The sequence below is a fragment of the Hesperophylax consimilis genome, chromosome 9 (genome assembly GCF_061612785.1).
Source record: "Hesperophylax consimilis isolate HC1 chromosome 9, BYU_Hcon_1.0, whole genome shotgun sequence".
NCBI lineage: Eukaryota > Metazoa > Arthropoda > Insecta > Trichoptera > Limnephilidae > Hesperophylax > Hesperophylax consimilis.
The window spans coordinates 37,846,977-37,869,545 of record NC_142844.1 but is presented as its reverse complement, the minus strand read 5'-3'; the positions used below and the strand labels follow the sequence as shown (position 1 = coordinate 37,869,545).

The 22,569-nt window shown below is 34.6% G+C and overlaps 1 protein-coding gene across 1 annotated transcript in view; it reads left to right on the top strand.

The window, feature by feature from the left end:
* The first annotated feature begins 11,884 nt into the window (after window positions 1-11,884).
* Window positions 11,885-22,569, top strand: part of LOC149421315 (lipase member H-A-like) — a 51,840-nt gene continuing 41,155 nt past the window's right edge. Inside the window, exon 1 of the mRNA XM_089635470.1 lies at window positions 11,885-12,163. Within this exon, the coding sequence (XP_089491596.1) occupies window positions 12,115-12,163 (49 nt within the window). The 5' untranslated portion in view covers window positions 11,885-12,114. The remainder of the gene's footprint in view (window positions 12,164-22,569) is intronic.

Here is a 22,569-nt window from a genome sequence, read left to right as displayed (position 1 = left end):
AATTCAACTAAGGTCTCTGTGCGAGCCTGTACAATAATTACCGAATTATTGTTTTTGACATCCGAACTTTTTGTTTTAAAATGGATTTGCATAGAACTTTTACCTATACATAATGTATTGTTGCTGTAATTAATTTTGGCATTTACTTTTCTTAGGAAATCATTTCCGATAAGTCCATCGAGTGGAACATTTGTTGCTCGAGGCAATAAATGCATCTTATTAGAAATTGGGATACCGTTGAATAATAAGTTCAATTTGACAGATCCTAACGTTTCAGTCGATTTTTCAGCGTTAATTCCTCTAATTTTAATTATTTCTTTATCATTGTATACTGTTTCACCATCTAAAACCATAGGGTTAATTAGTGATATATCTGCGCCACTGTCTAATAATAGTTTGACATATTTATTTTTACATTCTTTAATGGGGATTTTGATATATGCTGTAATATTTTCGAGATTATTTAATATTCTACCTGTAACGTATTGACCTTCTTCGTTTCGGTAGGGAACGAAGGGTCTTGGAAGTTTTCCGAAGCTTTCTTTTCTAAGAAATTTTTATATTTCCAACAATCTTTTTTGTAGTGTCCACGTTTTTGACAAAAGAAACACGTTATTGTGATGTTTCGATGCGTGTTTACAGTATTATTATTTTTGCACTGAGAATTTTTTGAAGTGAAGTTACTAAATGATTTTACTTGGTTGACACGTTTATCTTTATTGTGGAAGCAATTTATAGATATATGTCCTGATTTTTTACAAATAGAGCAAAATTTTTGGTTTGAATTACTTTGTTCTGTAAAATTGAGCATTTTTTCTTCGTTAATTGCAAATATTGAAGCTTCTTCAAAGGTTTTTGGGTTTCTAGCCCTCAAAATAATGCTGTACTGCGGTAAAGCGCCCATTAAAAATGCTTGAAGAGCCATTTGTTTAATCATAGAATTTTTTCCTATTAATTCAGTGATGTCAACAGTTTCTGCTTTAGTAGCTCTCATTAAATTTGAATAGCACCTTTCAATTCTTTGTGTAAAGTTGAGAACACTCTCATTTCTATTTTGTTTACATGTCTGCAACTCTAATAATAGTTGTGGAAAACTTTTCGAATCAGCAAAATTTTCTTCAAGAAAACTTTTGTATTCCTCCCATGTACGCAAATTTCTACATGATGTTATTAAATCAGCTTTTCCAGTAACTTTGGTTTGAATATATTTAAAAATAATATCTTTTTGAGCTTTAGATGCTAGTTTATAAGCATAATCACAATTTTTAATGAATGTGTGAAGATTATTTGTATTACCATCAAATGTACTAATGAATTGTGTTAAAAATTGAAGAGATACTTCTTGTTCAGTCATTTTTAACAAAGCGATAATTGTAAATTAATAATAAGAAAAGAGATTTTAAATGCTACGTATGAGATTCTTTAGAATTCATGAAACAATAATCAAACTTACAAAAATGTGAAAAACCATTCCATCTTCAGCAAGGCAGGTCCGCGACGTGCGACGTCAAGGTGTAGAATCTTCTTGATTTTCGGCTATTTGCACAGCAAAGGGCAACAACGTACTTTATCAAAAATACTCAGCAAGGCAGGTCCGCGATGTGAAGGTGAAGGTGAAGTGTAGAATTGTTGTGTTTGTGGTAAGATCCAGGGATGTTTGGGAATCTTCTTGTTTCTTTCTTCTTGGTGCTGTTCGGCTTTTTGCAAAATTTTTTTTTTTGCAACAACGTCACTAGTCACAAATAATTAAAAGTTACTCGTAGAATCCAGAGTTCTTTTGTTACAGTCAAGAATACTACAGTATTATCGAAATAATGTTTCCATGTAGTATTAACTTAGACCATATCCCACTTCTGACACCAATTTTTTGTTATGGATTCTATTGATGAAAACACTTAACACGGTTTTATAATTTTATTTGTAAGTCTTACAATTGTTTATGGTTACATATTATATAGTAGAGTTTTTACAGAGTTAAATGTCTCTAAGTGAAATGTTTCCAAACTGAAATCTAGAATGAATCTGCCTTGAAACAGAGCGTAATGCATCTTATAGTAATCTTGTATTTAACTAGTGTGGTAAATAAAGTCAATTAATAGTAAACATGGAAATTTACAATAGACAAGAGATATGGCGACAATCAAAATGTTGATTTTGATATGCATTGGTGCGACGGACAAATAATAGATAGTGAATGAAGCATAATAGGTTCAAAGGTTGTACAAGTATTAGAAAGGTACATAACACCTTCCTCGTTAAGATGAGATAATGTGGCGTCCATCATTATCTCACATCAGTTCGAAGTCTTGTACTTCGTCTGAGCGTTAGGGATTCATCAGTGGACCCGGTAACGTTTTCTTCCATTTCTACGTTTGCTTCTCTTTTGTCTTTTGTTTTACAAATGTTCAAGTAATTTATTAATCTTACACGAGAATCACCTTTAAAATGATCTCTTCTAGATGTGTAACACTTAAATAGTTTATATAAAATGTAAATGATTATTAAACTTAAAAATACATAGGAAAAAAAGTTATTTTTCATAATTCTAATTACAATATGGTCTTCGGGTATATTTTCCAAGTCATCGTACATTTTATTTAACTTATTTGGCTTGCTAAAATTAAATCATCTTTATCTAGAATAAATATTTTTGGTATTATTAATGGAATATTTATTTTGACATTTTGTGTTTGATTTATATTGCAACAATTATCATCAGTTATATTGAACAGGGGAATTATTGATTTTGAAGCTGTTTGATTTGATATATTATAATATTGGTCTTCTACATTAACAATCACTGTTGAACTAGTGTAAAGTTTGCATTTTGGCTTTATAATTAATATTCCTGTATTCTGTAATTTAACATCGGTTGGTTCAGAATTCTTACATTTAATTGTAACCAATGTTGGTTTAGGGAGCACAAAAATCCATTTCGTTCCTTTATTTGTAGTATGCCAAATTTCGTTAATCGTATTCATTATTCTGGTTTCACAATTCGGAGGCATATGAGAAGGTTCGATTAGTAATTCTGTTTCACAAATAGATCTTTCATGTAGATTATAATAAATGTTTTAATATTCTACCTGTAACGTATTGACCTTCTTCGTTTCGGTAGGGAACGAAGGGTCTTGGAAGTTTTCCGAAGCTTTCTTTTCTAAGAAATTTTTATATTTCCAACAATCTTTTTTGTAGTGTCCACGTTTTTGACAAAAGAAACACGTTATTGTGATGTTTCGATGCGTGTTTACAGTATTATTATTTTTGCACTGAGAATTTTTTGAAGTGAAGTTACTAAATGATTTTACTTGGTTGACACGTTTATCTTTATTGTGGAAGCAATTTATAGATATATGTCCTGATTTTTTACAAATAGAGCAAAATTTTTGGTTTGAATTACTTTGTTCTGTAAAATTGAGCATTTTTTCTTCGTTAATTGCAAATATTGAAGCTTCTTCAAAGGTTTTTGGGTTTCTAGCCCTCAAAATAATGCTGTACTGCGGTAAAGCGCCCATTAAAAATGCTTGAAGAGCCATTTGTTTAATCATAGAATTTTTTCCTATTAATTCAGTGATGTCAACAGTTTCTGCTTTAGTAGCTCTCATTAAATTTGAATAGCACCTTTCAATTCTTTGTGTAAAGTTGAGAACACTCTCATTTCTATTTTGTTTACATGTCTGCAACTCTAATAATAGTCGTGGAAAACTTTTCGAATCAGCAAAATTTTCTTCAAGAAAACTTTTGTATTCCTCCCATGTACGCAAATTTCTACATGATGTTATTAAATCAGCTTTTCCAGTAACTTTGGTTTGAATATATTTAAAAATAATATCTTTTTGAGCTTTAGATGCTAGTTTATGTATTACCATCAAATGTACTAATGAATTGTGTTAAAAATTGAAGAGATACTTCTTGTTCAGTCATTTTTAACAAAGCGATAATTGTAAATTAATAATAAGAAAAGAGATTTTAAATGCTACGTATGAGATTCTTTAGAATTCATGAAACAATAATCAAACTTACAAAAATATGAAAAACCATTCCATCTTCAGCAAGGCAGGTCCGCGACGTGCGACGTCAAGGTGTAGAATCTTCTTGATTTTCGGCTATTTGCACAGCAAAGGGCAACAACGTACTTTATCAAAAATACTCAGCAAGGCAGGTCCGCGATGTGAAGGTGAAGGTGAAGTGTAGAATTGTTGTGTTTGTGGTAAGATCCAGGGATGTTTGGGAATCTTCTTGTTTCTTTCTTCTTGGTGCTGTTCGGCTTTTTGCAAAATTTTTTTTTTTGCAACAACGTCACTAGTCACAAATAATTAAAAGTTACTCGTAGAATCCAGAGTTCTTTTGTTACAGTCAAGAATACTACAGTATTATCGAAATAATGTTTCCATGTAGTATTAACTTAGACCATATCCCACTTCTGACACCAATTTTTTGTTATGGATTCTATTGATGAAAACACTTAACACGGTTTTATAATTTTATTTGTAAGTCTTACAATTGTTTATGGTTACATATTATATAGTAGAGTTTTTACAGAGTTAAATGTCTCTAAGTGAAATGTTTCCAAACTGAAATCTAGAATGAATCTGCCTTGAAACAGAGCGTAATGCATCTTATAGTAATTTTGTATTTAACTAGTGTGGTAAATAAAGTCAATTAATAGTAAACATGGAAATTTACAATAGACAAGAGATATGGCGACAATCAAAATGTTGATTTTGATATGCATTGGTGCGACGGACAAATAATAGATAGTGAATGAAGCATAATAGGTTCAAAGGTTGTACAAGTATTAGAAAGGTACATAACAATATACCTGATACCTGGTATTATACCGAACTATACCGAATCCATTAAATTTCATAATTTTAACTCCCTCCAAACACGACGTCTAATTTTTGATCAAATCCTATTATTTAAAATCCTAAATAATGGTCTGGACTCACCAGAACTTACCAAATTAATAAATTTTCATATTCCGTCTAGATCAACCCGACAATCTGATTTATTTTATCTACCCTCGTGTAGAACAAACATTCGAAAAAATTCCCCAATTCCTCGCATATGTGCACAATATAATAAAAAATTTTACAGCATTGACATTTTTGGTAATAACCTAAAGAAATATCGATATGAAGGCTTACGATCGATTATTAATATGAGAGTATGGAATGTATCGGCAGTATCTCCTATCCTCTTCCTATTTTCCTCTTCCTCTCCCCTTCCTTTAACATCAAATTAATTTTAAGAATCTAAAACTTCATTTCTAATGCACTTTAACATAAGAAACTTCTGTGGCTTGACTACAATTTACTTGTATATTTATATCCATCACTGCATATTATATAAAAGCTGTTTGTTTCTTACAAAATAAATAAATAAATAAATAATTTATTTATTTATTTAACGCCTAGAGGGCTTTTACATGGTTGGTAGTATAATTTTAATTTGACAGATACTTTGAAACATAAAAAATAAGAATAAAATTACATTTGATAAAAGCTATGCAACAAGTCATACAAACACAAGAAACAAAAACAGAAAATTACAGCTATTTGTAGGTTTACATGATGTGTTTAGGAGTATTGTTGAAATAAATGTTTTAAATGATCCACAAAACTTACCAAGTTGGTATTGAATATGTCAACATCACCCAAGTAATGATTTCCCATGGTGTGAAGTCGTTGTATATTATTTATTATCGGTATACAATGAACGCCCGAAGTTTAAAACGTGTCTCCACCATGAAGGATCTTAGAATCATATTTGAGAGTGGGTTGTGCTTATATTGGGATGGCTTGTAGTAGCACTTCATTGTGAATGCTGAATTTTGTTTTCCGCACTGCAAAGAATTTGATATACGGGTTTTCCAATAAGAGGTGTTATTTTGATATTCAATCGTAAAAAATCAATGATTTCGTTGCTTGTGTGGCACGTAGCGCCGTCTCGTTGAAAGCAAACGTTGTCCAGATTAATACCATCTAATTCCGGCCATAATTACTCGGCCATCATTAATCATCTCTCGATAGCGCAATCCATTCACAGTAACTGTTGCTTTAGCCTCATTTTCGAAAAAGTAAGGTCCAATGACTCCGCCGGACCATAAACCGCACCAAACAGTTACACGTTGAGGATAGAGAGGCTTTTCAACAATAACTATTGGGTTTTCCGAGCCCCAGATGCGACAATTTTGCTTGTTGACGAAGCCACCGAGGTGGAAATGGGCCTCATCACTCAAAATGATTTGCATTTGATTCACTCAAGTGAATTTTAATAATTTCAATGCGTTGTTGAAGCATGTATCTTTTATTTTTTATTAATGGCGTAGTTTTTACTTGTCAAATGTCAAAAAATGACAGCTCCAAAAGTAACATCTACCGAAATAGCGGGCTATTCAAAATATCACCTCTTATTGAAAAACCCTGTACATGGTGGTTTTCATAATTTTATTCAATTTCTTTCTTAATAAATGTTGGAGAGAGTTCATAAAAAATTAGCTAGTAGCATGTGCGTCGGCAGGGGTTCCCTAAATTAAATTGTGAAATAACACAAATTAATCAAATAAAATTTACTTGCACATGCCAGGATTTGAACGCGCGATCGGCTTACGAGTCAAGAGCCTTACCCCTCGACCACGGAGGCCGGCAATAGGTAAAAAAATCCTCTGCGGCGCTTATTTCGTGTGTTTTTGTAAAATGCAATAATACATATTACAATCCTTTCACCCACATTACATAACTACCCTAATTGGGTAGTATAGATACCATGGATAAAAATTTTAAAAGGGGCCCCCAAACTTAGAGTATGCCCATGGCCCCCTCCATGGCGATCAACGGCCCTGTTCATAGTCCCGAGCAAAGCCAGGTACACGTCTGATTCCTTGTTCCTTCTCTGTTAATAAATAGACGTGAATAAATAAATAAATATTTAATATTTAATGAAAGAATTAAAATAATTAAAATTCTCCGACTAATATTTAGGTTCAAAATCGTAATTGGTAGTATAGGCAGCCCTAATATACTCAACCTCAATGAATTTCATGTACTTGCGCGAGCTACTCGTTCCAAAATAATGTTTAAATGTATCAATACCAGGGTTGAGCATTGAAATTACTCACTTATACCTAAATTACATGAAGTTAGTAATAGATATGAATGATGATGGACTGAATGTTACCGAAATTAGCATAGATGAGATAGAAAGATCAATTAAGTGTATGAAGAATGGTAAGGCTGTCGGTTTCGACAATATTGCTGCTGAATATTTTAAAGGAGGTAGCCGTATAATTCTCACATGGTTGTGCAATCTTTTTAACCAATGTTTAAAGGAATGTTACACGCCTTTAGATTGGAGAAGGGCAGTGATCATGCCATTATACAAAGGTAAAGGGTCACGTATGGAATGTGGGAATCATAGGGCTATTAGCCTGCTAAGTTCAGTTGGCAAGCTGTATGGTAGAATGTTGATTGAAAGGGTAAGAAAGGAAACAAGGGATAAAATATGGGATGTGCAAGGTGCCTTTATGAGTGGAAGGGGGTGCATGGACCAGATCTTCTCATTGCGTATGCTCACCGAGAAGTTTCTGGCAAAAAAACCAGAAACTTTTCTGTGCCTTTGTAGATCTACAAAAAGCATACGACCGAGTCGACAGGAAAAAGCTATGGAAGGTGTTGTCCAAGTATGGAGTGAATGCGAATCTGACTCAGGCAATTGCGTCTCTATATGAGGGAAGCGTTGCATGTGTTAGGGTGAACGGTGGTTTTACGGGGTGGTTTGATATCACAAAAGGTGTTAAACAAGGCTGCGTAATGTCACCGTGGTTATTCAATTTATACATGGATAATTGTATGCAAGAATTGAAAGAGGTGGGATTGGGCGCGAATTTGAGTAATCTGAAAGTATGTTGCCTGTTGTATGCTGATGATGCGGTGCTGATTGCTAATAGTATGGATGATCTGCAGTCTCTCGTGTCTAGGATGAACGAAGTATGCGTGAAGAATGAGTTAATGATGAATGTAAGTAAGTCTAAAGTAATGGTGTTTGAAAGAGAAAGTACGAAAACAGTGTGCAATATAGCTGTGAATGAGGAATACTTGGAGCAGGTGGATGAATTTGTGTATTTAGGAAGCATGTTTACGAGAGATGGGAAGGCTGACAGAGATATTGAAAGAAGAGTAAATGCAGGTAACTCCATTAATGGAGGACTGAACGCAGTTGGCGCTAACAAAAAATTGTCCAAAGAAGCGAAGTTAGCAGTCCACAATGGAGTGCTGGTACCTACCCTGATGTATGGAAGTGAGGCATGGAACTGCCAAAGAAAGGATGAAAGTAGATTGAATGCTGTTGAAATGAGATCCCTGAGGCGTATGTGTGGTAAAACCATGTATGATCGTGTGAGGAATGTGGAAATCCGCAAAGAGTGCAAGGCTGATGTAAGCGTAATGAGTAAGATCAAGAAAGGGACGCTTAGATGGTTTGGGCATGTAGAGCGAATGAGCGAAGAAAGGAGTGTAAGGAGAATATACGATGCAAATGTGAATGGTAGCAGAAGTCGGGGACGCCCGAGGAAGACATGGCATGACCAAGTGAATCAGATACTTGAGTCGGGCCATATCAAGAGTCAGAACAATAGAAGAGTATGTATGAGACGATGTATGAATGTGAATGAGGCAAGGAGTGCGTGCCAAGACCGAGTTGTTTGGCGGTCCGTCCTCTCTGCCTACCCCTGCGGGGAAACGGCGTGATGGTTAGTTAGTTAGTTAGTAATAGATAAGCAGATGTGGCGGATCTATTTAACTGCAAGAAGGCTATAATATCATATATTTTCAATAAATATTAATTAAACCTAGAAAGTCTACATAGAAGTTTTGCGTGTACCTGCATCTCTTACTTTAATATCATTATAGAGTTTCTGATCATTTTATACTTTCTGATGTCATTGTATTTGATTTATTTTTTATGGTATATTTATACGGTTGATATTAAATAAATAAATAAGTAAGATCGATAGCTGGCTCTGGAACTTGTCGCAAACATACACAAACATTGTGATTATTTTAAATGACAAACTAATGTTTAAGAGACAAGATTTTTTAGGCATACCTCAAAGGATAACGTATTATTTATTAGCCTGAAACACAGATTTAAATTGAAAAAAAAATCCGAGAAAAAATAAATGCCGTCTCCGACCCGCAGCCTTCTGATTGCCAATCAGATGCTCTACCAATTTATTGTGAAATAACACAAATTCTTTAAATAAAACTTACTTATGCACGCCGGGATTTGAATCCGCTACCTTCGGATTGCTAGTCGATAGCCTTACCCATTCACTACAGAGGCCGAGTATATAAATTATACAAAAATATTATTATTACTATTATGCTTACAAAGCGTCCTAACTTAAGGCGATGCACTACGTAGTACAATGTTTTGAATCCAGCCGCTATCAATAACACTCCTTACGTAGATGGCGATAAGGCTCAAATTCCCGCTCCATCCATCTATTTTGATTTATGCAAGAAAAAAACATGGCCAAAAAGTGCCTTTTATTTTATTTTGTGGATGTTCAGGCACAAATATTTAAATGTTTTACGATCATTTTATAAATAACTTAATTCGCCACACTATACAATAAAACCATAACCGAAAATGAGTTCGTAAGTAGGATATTTTGAACTTTAAAGCAGTTTTCATGGGCCTTATACATTATTTTTTTCTAGGCTTATAAAAAGACTTCTAAAAAAATATAAAAAATACTCGATTATTTCAAAGGTCAAGATGTATTCTACTCGCAGTATTTAATTAAAGCATCTGAAACAATTCTAGGCGACAAAATTTTGAAACCAAAAACACATGATTTTGCATTACTACTTATTGCATCGCCTTATCATGAAATTAAATATTTTTAAACCCTCTTTTTTACCTGCCAATTCTAGGTCGAATTAACAATCTGCCGGCCTAGATGGTCGAGAGGTAAAGCTCTCGACTAGCAAGCTGGAGGATCCAGGTACAAATCCCGGCGTGAGCAAGACAATAACATTTGATTAATTTGTGATATTTTACAATTTTACTCATTAAAAATAATATATAGTATGTTTGTGGCACGTTCCAGAGTTGAAGACACTCTCAGTATCGCACTGGTGTAAGACCACCATACGGAATTAAAACGTTGCTTGAAATGACTTTGGCCATGTTTGGTGATCAGATCTGAATAGCCAGGTACCCCACCTTTCACTTCTCCACCTTTCTCTGCCCCATCTCCTTCCCTCCCTAACTAACTTCAGACTCCCAACATACCCCGATTGGGGATGCCATAGTCTCACTGGCTGTGCGGTCTCACATTAAAAAAAATATTTTCAGCTCATAACAATGTGTTGTGGTGATAACAGCTCATAACAATGTGTTGTGGTTAAAACAGCTCATAACAATGTGTTGTGGTGATAACAGCTCATAACAATGTGTTGTGGTTAAAACAGCTCATAACAATGTGTTGTGGTGATAACAGCTCATAACAATGTGTTGTGGTGATAACAGCTCATAACAATGTGTTGTGGTGATAACAGCTCATAACAATGTGTTGTGGTGATTTAACACGTCATTCATTTGAATTGTAAATATAAATAAACACGTCCTTTTGGGTGATCCATATTTTTCAATAAGAAACGAGCAAGTCGGCATTACTACAGTTTACGAACAACAAAAATAATTAGGGAGATGTATAATGTATATTATTATTATTAGGTATATAGCCGCTGACTATGTTAGTAGCTTCAAAGTAATATGCGGAGTCTATCTTCGCGGAATTAATGAGTTTTTTCCTGTTAAGAGAGTTTTTAATGATAATGATAACCAACATGACTTACAAAATTATCCGCTTACAGATGAATTAATTTTCTGGTGGCTGCCCGCATAATTTTACTTACGGGAGCACTACGAAATACTAAATAAGTTGTGGCAGTAGAGCGTCGCGTTGCGTACCTACTCACGAGTCTCTCACTTCCCGCCACTGCTCATTTCGTAGAGATGTTGCATATCCAAACATCGACATTTTAAAACTCTGTAATAAATAGTAATCGACGGTGTGATAAAATAATTGTATTATTTTTCTGAACCAATTTGACAGATGCACTTTCATGTGAAAAAATATTGCTTAGATTTTTAAAATAATAACATCGAACATATTCGTATGCTAAAATCGCTAGCGATAAAAACCGTAATATAATGAACTCAAACATACTCTTCTTTTCGTGAGCTTTCTGGCATCCAACTTTAGTCTCTTATCAAAATCTTGCCTTTCTCTTCAAATTGTCAGCTCATTTCCTATGTGGGCGACATTTACTTTTTTAACCTTTACTAACGTATAATTAGACAAATTGCTTCTGTGTATAATGTTTCATAACAATCGAATTTAATATCTGAACTTGAATTGAAACAAATAAAGTGATATTTCCATAAGCCCTAAAATTTGATATTATTTAGTGCAAGCCAAATGAGTGTAAAATTATTTTTTTTTAATTTATTTTTTTTCAACGGTAAATGTATATACCATAAATTTCAATTATAAGTTCAACTAAAAAAAATCTTTTGAGCATCAAAATTTTCGTCTGCCCCCACTCTCGAAGAGGATGCTGACAAAATATTTTTTTTACATAGAAAGTGTTGAGTTAGCATAATTGTGTGCAAAAAATCATTCCATCATCGCCTAAGAAATTTCGTTAAAAAATGCAATATCTTGTATAAAGAACGAAAGCATCAACTTCCGAGAATGCTGTTTGCCTGCTCTGAAGTAGTATCGATCTACCGTTACAAAAATGCCGATCAGCGGCCGTCCCCTCTCTAGCCAACAACAGTTGTCAGATCGTCAGACAAAATCGAGCGCCACACGGAACTAGCGTGTCCGGTGCGTTCCTATATTAGTTAGTAAAATTACGATAAAACCGACATTATCTTCCAAGTTATAAATGAAATTTAGAAATTTGTGACACTAATACCTCAGCACTAAATGTTATATGTTTAAAAATAGTTGTTGGTCCTAAAACACGTCAGTTTACTCAGTTATTTGAGTCGTCCTAGTTTTAAGGTGATGCATCAATAATTAAAACTATCAACATGTTCAAGTGGTTGAAAGATGGGTGGAACAAGCGTTGGTGGGGATCCGGTAAGTTCTTTTTGTTAACATTCATAAATCTATTAATTTTATAATTATATATTTTTTAAATTGTGTTTTTTTTTAATTTTTGTTTTTAAAAAATAACACTTTGCATCAGTTAGATAATAATGCCAAGTATGTAGGTATTTCAGTTTACGTAATTGGAGGATAATACATTTTTATAGTCATTTTGTTAAAAAAAAACCCAAACTAAGAACCTATTTAGGATCATAGGTTCATATTTGGCTTAAATAATAGAAGAAAAAAACTTGCCTTAAAACTTTAACATCAATAACAATGGCCGCGGAGTGAAAAATCGATTTTAATTAACGAAATAACTATTAGTAAATGGCTTTTTTCCATTTCTTCCAATACTTCCTTCTGATTGTTATCGAACTGATACAAAGTGTTTTTCTATTATAAGTGCCTATTAACCGTCTCTCAATTTCGTGAATATTTACTAAAGTGTTTTCTCTTGCACAAAACGATTAAAAATAATTGTAATAATGTATTTGAAAAGAGGAAAAATGTGTTGTACAAAAATCATTCGGTAGTAGTTGAGGGACCGGTTGAAACACGATACGAACTTTTAATGAACAAGGTTGACTTATTTTTATTTTTGTTTGTGTTGAGTAATAAAAATACTTTGTGCAGTTTATTTTTTGTGAATGCTGACCTTGGATTCCATTATAATATAAATTTAGATAAGTATGTATCTACTGACCCAAAAATGCTAAAAAAAATCATATTCATCTTGTCGTTATCTGAAATTCTGAAACAATCGAGATGCTGCAACCGACAAACATCGCTTGGAATGTCTCTCAGAAGCTGGGCATACTGTACTGTACAGGGCCTGCAAATACTTTAATAGTACACAACTGCTGACCCTGTACAAATCGCAAGTGCGCCCCACTGTTGAATTTGGCAGCCACCTCTGGTCTGGATCCCCAAAATACCGGAAAATTCCCTTGACTCTCTGCGTTTAACAGATTCCCCTATCTTATAATGCGGATTGCAAACTTTAGAGCACAGGCGTCAGGTAGGTATGTTGTCCTTGTTCTACCGGTATTACAATGTAAGATGCTCCGAGGAACTAGTATCATTGATCACCGGTGCATAATCGGGAAACACGCCAAACGCACGCCCAACATAATATGTATACGGATGACATTAAATTTGACACATGAGAACGGGTCGCGTCTACGACTCGTTCTTGAGTTCGACAGCTCGGTTGTGGAACGACTGGCCAGCCTCTGTGTTTCCTCCCTCCTAAAACATGAGTCTCCTCTAGACTAGAGTCTAGACCCGTGTTCACTCTTTCCTCTCCTCAAAAAGACCCTCCTTACAGCATACCCAGAGATGACATAGGCCCTGAAGGAAATTATTTTCCTCGGGGCTTCCTGTGTGGAGTAATCACCCATAATAAATAAATTAATATATATATATAAATACATACTATATTCCCCTTATTTTCCCCTTTACCTACTTATTAGTTTAAAGGCATGATAAAACTCTTCTCTTTAACAAAATTCAGCATATATTATAAGAACCTTTTTTGGCTTAACCTTATATAGGTAAATATTTTTGTATTATAAATGCGATTTGTTTATAGAACTAGTTAAATAAATAATAAGCATGGTGAAGATCTGTGTTAATTTGGAAATGAATATGAACTGTGTGGCTTAAAATTTCGCATCGTGTATATTTATAACCAAAATATCTCGCTTACGAATTATGACATTACGATCGGAATTGGCGTAGTAAAGTCGTAAAAGTTGAACCCGGGATCCAAGCAGAGAAGTGTCACCGACCACTTTAAGACAGGGACGCAGAGAGGAGAGGGGCAGACTGAGGATGATACAGTTCGACGTCTATTTTCGTAGTTCCGCCGGTTTTTCGGCGGTTTGTGAGTGATGTCACGTGCTCGGGAAGACACGCCAATTTTTAGAAGTGTCATTCATCGTCAACCTTGATTAACAATAGTCATAGTCACTGAACGTAAAATTAATGGAAGTTCAGACAGTACAGTAGAAATGAGATCCCTGAGGCGTATGTGTAATAAAACCATGTATGATCGTGTGAGAAATGTGGAGATCCGCAAAGTTTCATTTTTATTCGTTTTTAATATAATTATTTGTTCAGTAAGGCTTTACGATATTTTGAAAAATTTTATCATTATCACCCAGTCGGGGACGCCCGAGGAAGAAATTTCACGACCAAGTGAATCAGATACTTGAGTCGGGCCATGTCTAGAGTCAGAATAATAGAAGAGTATGTATGAGACGATGTATTAATGTGAATGAGGCAAGGAATGTGTGCCAAGACCGAGTTGTTTAGCGGTCCGCCCTCTCTGCCTACCCCTGCGGAGAAACGGCGTGATGGTTTAGTTAGTTCAGACAGTCCGATGAAATTTCATTTTTATTCGTTTTTAATGTAATTATTTGTTCAGTAAGGCTTTTCGATATTTTGAAAATTTTTATCAATATCACCCGAAGAATTATAATAGACATCTAACTCAAAAAAAACGGTAAGTACGGAAAAATCACGTACAAAAGCTTGTAAGTAAACTTAAACGTTTAAATAACATTATTGATACCAAAAGAATTAAATTGTTGTATCATGCATTGGTGCAAACTAGTGATGGAGTCGTTCATGAACGAGCCGCCAATTGATCTAGCTTTTTTAATGAACCGTATTCATACGACTCCCGGTAAACCGTTTTTAGAAAAATAGCGCCATTAAAATTATCCAAGTATTAATTGTTATTACATAATCCCGATCTGCACTTGGAAATATGTACCTTCACCTACTAACTATCTCCCATCTTATCTCTTTGAGCGGTACGAAAATATTGAGTGCTCTTGAGAATAAAACGACCATAGCTAGTGCAAATATCAGTATCTTATGCAATACTTGAATATATATTACATTTATAATACCCACATTAAGCCACTTGAAACATAACCTACCAATATGTAATTATTCCAAGAAGCTGAACTTATATTACTTAACATAAAGATATTACCTTACCTACCAACATGCAATTATTCCAAGAAGCTGAACTCAGATTAATAAACATAGAGATGTTACATAACCTACCAATATGCAATTATTCCAAGAAGCTGAACTTAGATTAATAAACATAGAGATGTTACATAACCTACCAATATGCAATTATTCCAAGAAGCTGAACATAGATTAATAAACATAGAGATGTTACATAACCTACCAATATGCAATTATTTCAAGAAGCTGAACTTAGATTAATAAACATAAAGATGTTACATAACTTACCAACATGCAATTATCAAAAGAAGCTGAACCTAGATTAATAAACATAGAGATGTTATATAACCTACCAATATGCAATTATTCCAAGAAGCTGAACTTAGATTAATAAACATAGAGATGTTACATAACCTACCAATATGCAATTATTCCAAGAAGCTGAACTTAGATTAATAAACATGGAGATGTTACATAACCTACCAATATGCAATTATTCAAAGAAGCTGAACTTAGATTAATAAACATAAAGATGTTACATAACTTACCAATATGCAATTATTCCAAGAAGCTGAACTTAGATAAAAATAAATATGTTACATAACCTACCAATATGCAATTATTCAAAAAAGCTGAACATAGATTGATAATCATAAAGGTGTTACATAACCTGCCAATATGCGAAAGTATCGACCTTCGTAGAAGGTGTAACTTTACATCAAGGGTTTTTAGGAAGGTGTGTCAGTGTGCTTGGAACGTATCGACTTTCGTAGCAGGTGTAACTTTACATCAAGGGTTTTTAGGAAGGTGTGTCAGTGTGCTTGGAACGTATCGACTTTCGTAGCAGGTGTAACTTTACATCAAGGGTTTTTAGGAAGGTGTGTCAGTGTGCTAGGAACGTATCGACCTTCGTAGCAGGTGTAACTTTACATCAAGGGTTTTTAGGAAGGTGTGTCAGTGTGCTTAGAACGTATCGACTTTCGTAGCAGGTGTAACTTTACATCAAGGGTTTTTAGGAAGGTGTGTCAGTGTGCTTAAAACGTATCGACTTTCGTAGCAGGTGTAACTTTACATCAAGGGTTTTTAGGAAGGTGTGTCAGTGTGCTAGGAACGTATCGACCTTCGTAGCAGGTGTAACTTTACATCGAGGTTATTTCGAAAACCCTTTGTATCTATTGAGAGATTTCTTGAACTTACGGTTTGGAACCTAAGGGACTGTTGTTTAAAATCTCGACTAAATCTAAGACATCCAAAATAAATAAATAAAATAAGTCAGAAAAATACGTAGGAAGTAATAAAAATGTATATTTTTTTGTAAGCCGGTCACCCCTGATTCGTAACATCATGTACAATACGGAAATAATAATTATTATTGTCCGACAACGATTTTCGTTTGTTTTGACGTCATCGACATAAATTCATTAGAATGAGAATGAATGGTAACATGAAACCTTGTACCTTGTACTGCACTTTAAACTTGTACAAAGCACAAAATTACGCTGCATGTTATATCAGTCTTATTTAGTTATTTTACCAAATATTTACATTTGTATACATATAATACATAAATTTAGAACTGTTTTTAATATGGTGTTTTTTTTAATATTTTATGCTGGGTGTGAGGTAGGTTTGAGTAGGTGACACTGTGGTGGGTGGTGTTAAATGTTTCTTGAACACCTCACTGGGAGAACCTGTGCTGAGGTGTTTACGTGGTTATGATTAAATGGTACATGTATTTATGTGTATTGGTTAAATTTTCTTACATAAGTGTAAGTTGGGATTTAATTTTTTTTTTAATGGTTATTGTACATTGTTATTTAAAGAAAAAGGAAAAACTATTTACTGTAACTACTGATGGGTTAATAATACGTAAATACATCCTAACGATAATAACCCCGTAACTTTAATAACACCGTAACGTTAATAATACCGTGACAAAATAATATGTCGTGTATGGTTACATGCACCTAAGAGATAACGAAATAAATTATTGGATTGTTTTGCGATACTTCCATCGAAGCCAGAGTCAAGCTAGCCTCTCAGAAGCTGGGCGTACTGTACATGGCCCGCAGTTACATCAAGCTAGCCTATCAGAAGCTGGGCGTACTGTACCAGGCCCGCAGTTTCATCAAGCTAGCCTATCAGAAGCTGGGCGTACTGTACCAGGCCCGCAGTTTCATCAAGCTAGCCTATCAGAAGCTGGGCGTACTGTACATGGCCCGCAGTTTCATCAAGCTAGCCTGTGAAAAGCTGGGCGTACTGTACGGGGCCCGGAGTTACATCAAGCTAGCCTCTCAAAAGCTAGGCGTACTGTAAATGGCCCGCAGTTACTTCAAGCTAGCCTATCAGAAGCTGGGCGTACTGTACCAGGCCCGCAGTTTCATCAAGCTAGCCTATCAGAAGCTGGGCGTACTGTACATGGCCCGCAGTTTCATCAAGCTAGCCTGTGAAAAGCTGGGCGTACTGTACGGGGCCCGGAGTTACATCAAACTAGCCTCTCGAAAACTGGGCGTACTGTATAGGGTCCGCAGTTAGTTCAATAGTACAAATCTGTACCTTGAGAAAAATTCTTGACTTTCAAAAACGGGCTGTCCGTTTGAAAGATTTATTGCAATCTTTAGAGCACAAGAACTAGCATCTTTGATCGATTCAGTACCGGTGCGTAGCTATGGTTGATGCACGACTGGGGAATTGTGTGAGGGGCACGGAGAAAAATGATCCTGTTAAAAAAGTAATACCATGTCAATTTCCTGTTAAAAAAAATTTCATTCAAAATATATGGAGAGCACTTGTTCTTTTCTTAATAAATGTCATAACGGAATGCGTCAATATCAGTATGTTAATATCAATTTCAATATTTTTATGAAAACGTGTTCCGCTATCCTTCGCTTTTCACTGATACTTAGTTAGTCAATTCATTAGTCATGGGCCTGCAGTCCCGTTTTTAACAGGAAAACGAATAATTTTACCAGATTTTTTTAATAAATCAACAGTACCTATATCATATCAGTAAGTTTTCTCCGTGTGTAGTTTTCTTTTATATAGCGGAAGAGTTTTGGATCCAAAAATAATTACTTGTTCAAAGGTTGGCCATAACTGCGGCAAAGATTAAGCAATTAATTTATTCTTAAACTGTTCTTACTATTTCTACTTTTGTATCACGTTAGGCAATATACATTCTAGTTCCTTCCGACAAAAGAAAAACTTATACGGTTAAAATTCCCGCTTGAGAATAGGTCGTTTTTACGGATGGTTACTGTGCTTAAAAGCTCAGTTGTCGACTGCCAGCGGCTCTTATGTTTCGCCCTTCCAAGAAAATTGGTCTCATCAAGAACCAGGTTCACGCGTTCCTCTTCTTAAAGGGATCATCATATTGGAAATTGAATATCCAGAACAGACTTTTCCTAGTGAGGCGGGTAATGAAAATCATGTAATAAAAATAAAATAAAATAAACGATAGATGAACAATAAGGGTACCGGCATAAATACACTAAAAAATAAAGACGTTAAAATCGAATGTACCGAAATCCAACGAACGAAAATCGAATGTACCCAAATACAACGTTATAGGTTCATAAATAAACAATATGGGTGCCGGAATAAAGACATTACGAAAATCGAATTTACGAAAAAATGTACCCAAATCTACTATACGAAAATCGAATGAACGGAATTAAAAATTACGAAAGTCAAAGACACCCTTCTGGGAACATATTATATGATTTATTTAGTGCATTATATTAGGCATAATTTTGTAATATTTACACTTTAACCAATTAATATCTAATAATGTGGCTGATCAGTGTTTGTATCTGGTTGTATCTACAACTATACCTAAATGGTAATACAATTAAGTACACGGTGGATGCAATGTTCAGGAATTCATTACCATATTTCCCTTCACTCCGTGTTACCTGTGCCTCGGCTAATGCCAGTACCAGTGCAGTGGCATATAGCACAAGTATACATTTATACACCTGTACCAGAAGAGTATCGAGTAGGTACACTATCTCTCCAAGATCTAGCAAACAATGGACGCGTCACAACTGAATACACATCTTTTCTGAAGCTAGACGCTAAATACCAGCTTTCGGTCAGATGCAATTTAGAATGTTACCAATTCATGCTAGAGAAGTACCTGCGTAAATACTAATTAGGTACCTGCCTGAGAGCTCTTTTAAAACTCTCTTTCCGTTGTATGCGTCGATTGTGAAAAATAAGGAACAATTGCAATGACGCTAAGAGTGGTATGTATGGCTGAGGTACCATAAAAAATAAAATTCTCTTCTCCAAGGGTTATGCTAGTTAGGTTCACTTTTTAATGAAGGATTCTGGGTCTAGAACGTACCTTACTACTCCCTGAGCAAATAGTATAATATAGCAGCATAGTCAAATCGGTAACTTAATAATATCGGATCAACAGGCTTAACTACCGACCGATTATTTGCTGATCTACTATTTATAAAGGTCAGTAGCGCACCAGGCATTGATCCCCGGGTAAAGTGAGACGGGCCCCTTCTCAACGAATAAGATTCCTATGGTTACGAAAAGACAATATAATTAAAATTTTAATTATTTCTATGCCTGTGGTCATTTCTACTAAACACATTTCGTCGGTTTCGTTTTTCATTTTTTCCATTTTATTGGGTGGAGGTTTCGTTTTAATCTGTTTTTGACTTGGTATAAGAAACGTCTTATGTCAATCTATTTTATGTTTTTTAATTTGGCTTCACACAAATGTGGATCAACAAATCACATACTCCTTTGTCGTCACTAAAATAGTGCGAATAATACTAAAATTTGTTCGTAATTATTTGTGTTCGAAGAAGCTTGAAGTATCTGTTTGAAGTTTGTGTTTGAAGTTAGCAACTGATCGTCATGTTAATAGTAAAAAAAAAAAACAGTAATAAAATATTACCGTATGCTTTGAAGTCATGTTATTGTGTAAAAAGAAAACGTCTACCAACCCTGAAGTGCGAGTATCATTAATCATATTAAGGTTCTTTGAGTGGCTGTTGTCAGCATTAAATTAAGTAGGCTTTGTGTGGCAATGTGACGCTGACGCTATGCACATTGGAGTTACCGGTTTCCAGGGGTGGAATGTGACCTAGGGACTGTCCTTAGTATCCCGGATTTACGCATTCATTATTACTCTTTTCCGAATATCTTTTGAATCAGGGTAGTTTAATCTATCAAGAGAAAAAATCACTTCTGAATGCTAGTCTTACCTTATATTCTTTACTTATTAAAAATTAGAAATCTTGGAGGTTTTCGTACTCTTCTAATGAAGAGTAGATATATTTATTTATATCTATACCACACTTGCACAGATATTGTTAAAATACATTTTCAGAACTTCTACTTCACTTGTCTCAACATTTGGAATTCGTATTATTTTGACGGAACGCAGTAACATGAGTTGGTGAAATTGTAATTATTATTTGTTTGGCCAATCCGAAATCTTTATAGGTAATCCACGCCCTTGAATTTCTAAAATAACATCACTAAAACTAGTAAAAACTTGAATTTTCAAACCAAACGAATTTTAACTTACGTATCCGATAAAATCATTTACTTTGTGGCTTGTCATAATTACAATATAAACACGTGCATTTGTATTAACACGTTCACGGTCTTGAGAAACTCCGCACCCGTCAAATAGCGTGTGCTTCAATACAACGTTCAATGCTCAGAGTAAATCCAGCAACTGACGCTGTTGTTTTTATGCTAATAATAAAAACAAAAATGTGCGAACGCAGTTTTTGATTACCTACTTAGTCAAAAACCTTAAAGTTTTAAAGTAATAGCTTGTGTCAGAGCTTTCTAAGTTTACATGTCGGAGTTTTCCAAGCCATAACTGTTTAAGGCTGGCAGAGAACCTGTTAAACCACTCTATGTTGACACTTTGCTCAACCTATTTCAGAAGTGCCTTTCTTATCCAGTTTTTTTGTTCTCCTGATGAAGGAATGACACTTCAAATGGAATGGCAATATGTAATGGGCAAGTTCCACAATTCCAAGAATAGTCAATCCGCCCCTGTATCTTAGCATTATCAACTAGCTAAGTAATGTTACTTTCACCATTTAATGATTAAAACGCGCTAATCATTCTGTAGAATATAGTAGATGTAATCTGCACTCACTTTCGTTAAACTGTAGAAAGTTTATAATGTACAAGGTACACATTCTTCAATAGTGGAAAATCACGCGCTGATTATTTTCGACACGATTCAGTTTTACTATTTCTGACTTCGGTGATAAGGTTATTATTATACATCTATCTGACGTTTACCCGGCGTTGCAGGGCGTTATTCTTAGGAGATAAACATATACCATCACGTACTTTTCTGTACGCCTTTTTAAGATATACAATCCCGCAGTACATTATTACTTATTTTTTGAGCGTACGAATTTTTTTTTACGACTTGATTACAAAACATCGACTTTTCTCTACTTTCTATAAACATAATATGCATAAATCTTTTGGAAGTAATTTTCTAAATGAAGGTGAAAACCCTATCAAAATCCGTTGCTTAGCTTAGAAAAACTAAGCGCACAAACAGACAGACGCGGATGGCGCCTTTATTTTATAATACATATTTAGAGATATAAAATGCTGTTCCATTGTTCAGTAATTGCGCTACAAAATTTCTTTCCCCAAAACATAATACCTACCAACTTACGTAGGCAGGAATCTAGTATAATTGACAACGTCGGTTGTCAATTTACTCTTAATTTTTTTTACTCTTAAAAAAGGACTAGTTATCCCCATTTATAAATCCGGAGACAAAATGGAAATAACTAACTATAGACCAATCACTCTGTTAAACTCGCTTTCAAAGATTTTCGAAAGAGTATTAATAAACCAAATTATAAATTATCTAGAAGAAAACAAATTAATCTCGGATAACCAATATGGATTTAGAGACAAAATAGGCACAAAAGAAGCTTTGGCATGTACAATAGATTATATACATAGCAACTTAGATCAAGGGTACAAATGCATAGCGATATATCTAGATTTAGCTAAAGCCTTTGACTCAATCTGCCACAATTCACTTTTTAAAAAATTAGAAAACATGGGTATCAAAGGCAAGGAACTTCAACTATTAAAAAGTTATATGAGTAACAGAACTCAACAAGTCAAAATTAACAACCATACTAGTAAACCACTGTCGATTACATATGGAGTTCCACAAGGAAGCATACTAGGGCCCGTTCTTTTTACTATTTACATAAATGAACTTTGCAGCATGAAAATAGACGGTGAAATAGTTAGCTATGCTGATGACACAGTTTTACTTTTCGAATCTAAGGATTGGAATAATGTATATAACATAGCGAATTTGGGAATCTCGCAAGTGAAAACATAGCTAGACTCAAACATACTTACACTTAACATATCAAAGA